The following is a 7,351-nucleotide window of genomic DNA, read 5'->3' on the forward strand; positions in this document are numbered from 1 at the left end:
CACACACACACAGACACACACACACACAGACACACACACACAGACACACAGAGACACACACACACAGACACACAGAGACACACACACACAGACACACACACACACAGACACACACACACACAGACACACACACACACACACAGATTCTACACACACACACAGACACACACACAGACACACACACACACAGATACTACACACACACAGACACACACACAGACACACACACACAGACACACACAGACACACACACAGACACACACACACACAGATACACACACACACAGACACACACACAGACACACACACACAGACACACACACACACAGACACACACACACGGACAGACACACACACACACAGACACACACACACACAGATACACACACACACAGACACACACACAGACACACACACACAGACACACACACACACAGATACACACACACACAGACACACACACACACAGACACACACACACAGATTCTACACACACACACAGACACACACACAGACACACACACACACAGATACTACACACACACACAGACACACACACAGACACACACACAGACACACACAGACACAGAGAGACACAGAGATACACAGATAGATACGCGAAGATACGGGGATACCCAGACCCAGGGATTGAACCCAGACTCTCAGTGTCTCTGACACGGCCATTGTGAGCACGGGGGAGTCGTAGTATGATGATGGTGATTATGATGATGATGAGTATGATGAGTGTGATGATGAGTGGTATGATGATGAGTGTGATGATGATGAGTGTGATGATGATGATGAGTGTGATGATGATGATGAGTGTGATGATGATGATGAGTGTGATGATGATGAGTGGTATGATGAGTGTGATGATGACGAGTGTGATGACGAGTGGTATGATGAGGAGTGTGACCTTGCCCGAGGTCTTCACCCCGCGCCACAGGCTGAAGAACACGACGAGCAGCACCCCCAGGAGGCACAGCAGCAGCTCGGAGCGCGGCGCTCCCAGATCACCAATCCCCGAGCTCTCGTGCTGGCTCAGCACCTCCCTCCTGCGGGGGGGAGGGGCGGGGGGAGGTGGGGGGGTGGGGGGAGGGGGCGGGGGGAGGGGTGGGGGAGGGTGGAGGGAGGGTGGGGGGAGGGGGCGGGGGGAGGTGGGGGGGAGGGGTGGGAGGAGTGGGGTGGGGGGGAGAGGGGTGGGGGGATGGGGGAGGGTGGGGAGAGGGGTGGGGGAGGGTGGGGGGGAGGGGCGGGGGGAGGTGGGGGGGAGGGTGGAGGGAGGGTGGGGGAGGGTGGGGGAGGGTGGGGGGAGGTGGGGGGGAGGGTGGAGGGAGGGTGGGGGAGGGTGGGGGGAGGGTGGGGGAGGGTGGGGGGAGGGGGCGGGGGGAGGTGGGGGGGAGGGTGGAGGGAGGGTGGGGGAGGGTGGGGGGAGGGGTGGGGGGAGGGTGGGGGAGGGTGGGGGAGGGTGGGGGGAGGGGGCGGGGGGAGGGGTGGGGGGGAATCCGATGAGCTGTGAAGCTCTTTGTCACAGCAGGGGTCACATGGGGTGGGAGGTTGCATCGACAACGAAAACGATACCATCACCACCACCTCACCACCACTACCACCACCACCTCACCACTACCACCACCACCTCCTCACCACCACCACTACCACCACCACCTCACCACTACCTCACCACTACCTCACCACCACCTCGTCATCACCACCACCACCTCGTCACCACCACCTCCTCACCACCACCACCACCACCTCGTCACCACCACCACCTCCTCACCACCACCACCTCACCACCACCTCACCACCACCTCGTCACCACCACCACCACCACCACCACCTCACCACCACCACCTCCTCACCACCACCACCACCACCACCACCACCTCACCACCACCTCACCACCACCTCACCACCACCACCACCTCGTCATCACCACCACCACCTCGTCACCACCACCACTACCTCGTCACCACCACCACTACCTCACCACCCACGTCACCACCACCACCACGTCACCACCACCACCTCACCACCACCACCTCACCACCACCACCACCTCCTCCTCACCACCACCTCACCACCACCACCACCACCACCTCACCACCACCACATCACAACCACCACCATCTCACCACCACCACCACCTCACCACCACCACCACCACCACCTCACCACCACCTCACCACCACCACCACGTCACCACCACCACCACCTCGTCACCACCACCACCACCACTCACTCAAAGTACTCCCCGGCCGGCGTTGTCCTCAGCCAGCTGATGGGCAGGTGGTCGTGGGTGGACGCGGTGGAGAAGCTGACGTTGCCTACTCCACCACCTCCACCTCCACCACCTCCTCCACCTCCTCCACCTCGTCGCCCGCCGCCGGCCTCGGAGCAGGCGTCCGTGTTCCACGAGTTGTTGCAGGAGGCCCATGGCAGTCGCGAGGAGGAGGTGGCGCACGAGGCCACCAGGTAGCGCAGGGCCCACGCGATGATCACGTGGTAGTAGAAGCCCACGTAGAGCGAGATGAGCATCACGGAGAAGCCCACGCCTGGAGACAGAGACACGCGTGTGTGTGTCACGCGTGTGTGTCACGCGTGTGTGTGTCGCGTGTGTGTGTCGCGTGTGTGTGTGTGTCGCGTGTGTGTGTGTCGCGTGTGTGTGTGTCGCGTGTGTGTGTGTCGCGTGTGTGTGTGTGTCGCGTGTGTGTGTGTCGCGTGTGTGTGTGTCGCGTGTGTGTGTGTCGCGTGTGTGTGTGTCGCGTGTGTGTGTGTCGCGTGTGTGTGTGTCGCGTGTGTGTGTGTCGCGTGTGTGTGTGTCGCGTGTGTGTGTGTCGCGTGTGTGTGTGTCGCGTGTGTGTGTCGCGTGTGTGTGTGTCGCGTGTGTGTGTGACGCGTGTGTGTGTCACGTGTGTGTGTCACGTGTGTGTGTGACGTGTGTGTGTGTGACGTGTGTGTGTGTCGCGTGTGTGTGTCGCGTGTGTGTGTCGCGTGTGTGTGTCGCGTGTGTGTGTCGCGTGTGTGTGTCGCGTGTGTGTGTGTCGCGTGTGTGTGTGTCACGTGTGTGTGTGACGTGTGTGTGTCACGTGTGTGTGTCACGTGTGTGTGTGTGACGTGTGTGTGTGTGACGTGTGTGTGTGACGTGTGTGTGTCACGTGTGTGTGTGTGTGACGTGTGTGTGACGTGTGTGTGACGTGTTATGACGTGTGTGTGACGAAAACAACCCCCTACCTCCTCGTGGTGCCGGACGGGCAACGCTGTCATGGGCAGTGCTGTGGGGGGAGGGCCAATGCCCATTGGCCTTTCCCCTCATGGCGTCTGTGACCACCACAGTGGCTAAATGGGGGCTCTGGACGGGTGCGAGGGGCTGGTAACCCCTCCACCTTCAATTCATTACCACGAAACCACGAATGTTAATTTTAATTAACAAGCTTGTGCCGGAGGCCCCGGGAAGACAGGCGTCTATGACGTCTCCTGGGCAAACTCCATTTAGAGGTTGAATCTTCACCCTCGGGGCTCCTCCAGAAACAACTAATAAACCACTTCGTGCGGCCACGTGAAATGTTCGAGCGCTCACTGCGGAGGAAAGGCTGCCACTCCTCTGTCGGGAGCTGGACCGGTACCACCTGGATCTCTGCGGCATTCAGGAGGTCCGGCGGACCGGTTCTGGCTCTTGCCACCATGAGAGATGGACAGTCCTCTACTCGGGGCAGGAGACTGCCAAACAACAGGGAGTGGCTCTTCTTCTGAACAAAAGAATGAAGGGGGCATGGGAGCGTGGCGGTGAGGTGTGGGAAGCTGTAAGCCCCAGGATACTTTGGGCTCGCCTTCCCATCAACCGGAGGCGAGGAGTGGTGGTCGTGGTTACTTATGCCCCCACCAAAGACGAACATCCGTGGAGGGATGCAGGCAAGGCCGGATGAGTCAAATGCCTTCTATGACTTCCTGTCACAGGTGCTGGCTAAAGTGGCCCCTCGGGATAGAGTCATCTTGTTGGGTGACTTCAATGCCCGAGTTGGTCATGATGCTGGCACCTGGTCTGGAGTGATTGGAAGGCATGGGCCAGATCAGCTCAATAACAACGGTAGGAGGCTGCTAGATTTTTGTGCAGCCCATGGGCTTGTAATTACCAACACGCTGTTCCTGCATCGGCGCATCCACACAACATCATGGATGCATGCCGGGTCCAAGCAAGAACATCTGCTGGACTACATAGTGACGGACCAGCGGATGCGAGCCCATGTCCTTGACACCAGGACCTACCGTGGAGCTGATCTGCCCTCTGACCATCAACTAGTCATCTGTAAGATGCGCCTGCCATTCTTCCACTCCGGTGGTGGGTGTACATCCAGGACCCCATTTAAACCCTTAGTGGAATGGTCTCAGCTAGCTGATGAAAGTTGCAAGCGAGAATTTCATCATCTGCAGCTGGGGTTGGCATCGTCCCCCACTCCTCCTGATGTCGAGGGTAAATGGGCGAGGTTTAGGACTGTGGCTCATGCAGCTGCAATGGCTGCTTTGCAGAGGTGTGGACTCGAGTCATGTGACTTGGACTCGAGTCAGACTCGAGTCATGAATTTGATGACTTGCGACTCGACTTGGACTTGCATAACAATGACTTTGTCCCACCTATGAGATGTGGACTCGAGTCATGTGACTTGGACTCGAGTCAGACTCGAGTCATGAATTTGATGACTTGCGACTCGACTTGGACTTGCATAACAATGACTTTGTCCCACCTCTGCTGCTTTGGGTACGCGGTCCAGACCTCCCCAGAAACCCTGGCTGACAGAGGAGGTGTTCAAGCTGGCTGAGAAAAAGCGACAGGCCCACTCTCATCGGCTACAGCATCCCACGTCACCACCAACCCAACCGCCACCACCACCACAACCACCACCCCAACTGCCACCACCACCACCACCGCCACCCCAACCACCACCACCACCGCCACCACGACCGCCACCCCAACCACCACCACCACCCCAACCGCCACCACCCCAACCGCCACCACCCCAACCACCACCCCAACCACCACCACCCCAACCACCGCCACCACCGCCGTCCTCACCCTTGAAGATGGGACAGATCCTCCAGACGGCGGAGGCCCCGGCGCGCTGGCACTGGCCCAGCGCCAGCTCCATGTAGAAGAGCGGCACGCCGGCAATCACGAGGAACACCAAGTAGGGGATGAGGAACGCGCCTGTCCAGCGACGGAGACGGGGAGAGACGGTGATGAGAGGGGGGGGGAGAGGGGGGGGGGAGAGAGAGACGGTGATGAGAGGGGGGGGAGGGGGGGTAGAGAGGGGGGGGGGGAGAGAGATGGGGGGGGTAGAGAGGGGGTAGAGAGAGAGAGGGGGGGGAGATGATGAGAGAGAGGGGGGGGAGAGATGAGAGGGGGGGGGGAGATGAGAGGGGGGGGGAGATGATGAGAGAGGGGGGGGTAGAGAGAGAGGGGGGGGAGATGATGAGAAGGGGGGGGTAGAGAAAGATGATGAGAGGGGGGGGAGGGAGAGAGGGGGGGGAGATGATGAGAAGGGGGGGGGGGGTAGAGAAAGATGATGAGAGGGGGGGGAGGGAGAGAGGGGGGGGGGGATGATGAGAGAGGGGGGGGGAGAGATGAGAGAGGGGGGGGGTAGAGAGAGAGGGGGGGGGAGATGATGAGAAGGGGGGGGGGGTAGAGAAAGATGATGGGGGGGGGGGGAAGGAGAGAGGGGGGGGGAGATGATGAGAGGGGGGGGGGGTAGAGAAAGATGATGAGAGGGGGGGGAGGGAGAGAGGGGGGGGGGATGATGAGAGAGGGGGGGGGAGAGATGAGAGAGGGGGGGGGTAGAGAGAGAGGGGGGGGGAGATGATGAGAAGGGGGGGGGGTAGAGAAAGATGATGGGGGGGGGGGGGAAGGAGAGAGGGGGGGGAGATGATGAGAGGGGGGGGGGGGTAGAGAAAGATGATGAGAGGGGGGGGGGTAGAGAAAGCTGATGAGGGGGGGGGGAGGGAGAGAGGGGGGGGGGGGAGATGATGAGAGGGGGGGGGGGGTAGAGGGAGGGGGGGGGGGTAAGGAGAGCAGAGCGTGAAATCTTTCGTAGTGTGTAGTGTAGTGTATAGTGTAGTGTATAGTGTAGTGTATAGTGTAGTGTATAGTGTAGTGTGTAGTGTAGTGTATAGTGTATAGTGTAGTGTATAGTGTAGTGTGTAGTGTAGTGTATAGTGTAGTGTATAGTGTAGTGTATAGTGTAGTGTATAGTGTAGTGTGTAGTGTAGTGTGTAGTGTAGTGTATAGTGTAGTGTATAGTGTAGTGTAGTGTGTAGTGTAGTGTATAGTGTGCAGTGTACTACAATCTTAGTACGACGTTTCGCCAGTAATTACAACTCCTAGTTCCCGTGACAACCCTCACGAGGTGTCCGTGTCGGGTTTTAACGACTCAACATTCACAAATCTGCGCGATCCAACCCACCCACCCCCCGTCTGTTATGGACGATGATGTTGATGGTGAAAGTCAGACACGTGGGTGACGGCTCCGCTGGGGAGACCGATGGGCTGGCTACAGACAACAGACTGGGAACGGACAATTGGAATTGGAGCCTCCCACTATGGCAGTGATCACCACAGCGTTACCGTCCGGCACCACCACCACCACCACCACTACCCATCACCACCACCCACCACCACCCACCACCACCCACCACCACCACCCACCACCACCCACCACCACCACCACCCACCACCACCCACCACCACCACCACCACCACCACCCATCACCACCACCCACCACCACCCACCACCACCCACCACCACCACCCACCACCACCCACCACCACCACCACCCACCACCACCCACCACCACCACCACCACCTCCACCACCACCACCACCTCCACCACCACCACCCACCTCCACCACCACCTCCACCACCACCACCACCACCACCACCTCCACCACCACCTCCACCACCACCACCTCCACCACTACCACCACCTCCACCACCACCTCCACCACCACCCACCTCCACCATTCTTGTAGCACAGGAAGGGAAACCTCCAGACGTTCGCGAGATCCACGGCGAAGCCGACGACGGACAGCAGGAAGTCCAACTTCTTAGACCACGTCTCCCTGCTGCCGTCAGCCGCAACTCCACCTCCTCCTCCACCTTCTCCTCCACCTTCTCCTCCTTCTCCTCCACCTTCTCCTCCACCTCCTCCTCCTCCACCCACCACCAGGGTGGACTCGTGGAGTCGTTCGGGACTTGGAGGCGCGTGCCGGTCAAGGGACGACTCCTTGCCAGTCATCTCCCCGCTGCAAGTGGCTGCTGCTGCTGCTGCTGTTGTAGTTGTTGTGGGTTGTGGTGGTGGT

General features: G+C 59.5%; 1 protein-coding gene across 1 annotated transcript in view; it reads right to left on the bottom strand.

The window, feature by feature from the left end:
• LOC144952836 (sodium-dependent dopamine transporter-like) overlaps positions 1 to 7,287 on the bottom strand; it is a 50,834-nt gene extending 43,547 nt beyond the window's left edge. Inside the window, exons 1-4 of the mRNA XM_078883305.1 lie at positions 7,005 to 7,287; positions 5,072 to 5,203; positions 2,243 to 2,555; positions 917 to 1,055 (exon numbers count right to left, since the gene is read on the bottom strand). Coding sequence (XP_078739431.1) covers positions 917 to 1,055; positions 2,243 to 2,555; positions 5,072 to 5,203; positions 7,005 to 7,287 — 867 coding nt within the window. The remainder of the gene's footprint in view (positions 1 to 916; positions 1,056 to 2,242; positions 2,556 to 5,071; positions 5,204 to 7,004) is intronic.
• Positions 7,288 to 7,351: the final 64 nt, after the last annotated feature.

The sequence above is a fragment of the Lampetra fluviatilis genome, chromosome 70, assembly GCF_964198595.1.
Source record: "Lampetra fluviatilis chromosome 70, kcLamFluv1.1, whole genome shotgun sequence".
Taxonomy (NCBI): domain Eukaryota; kingdom Metazoa; phylum Chordata; class Hyperoartia; order Petromyzontiformes; family Petromyzontidae; genus Lampetra; species Lampetra fluviatilis.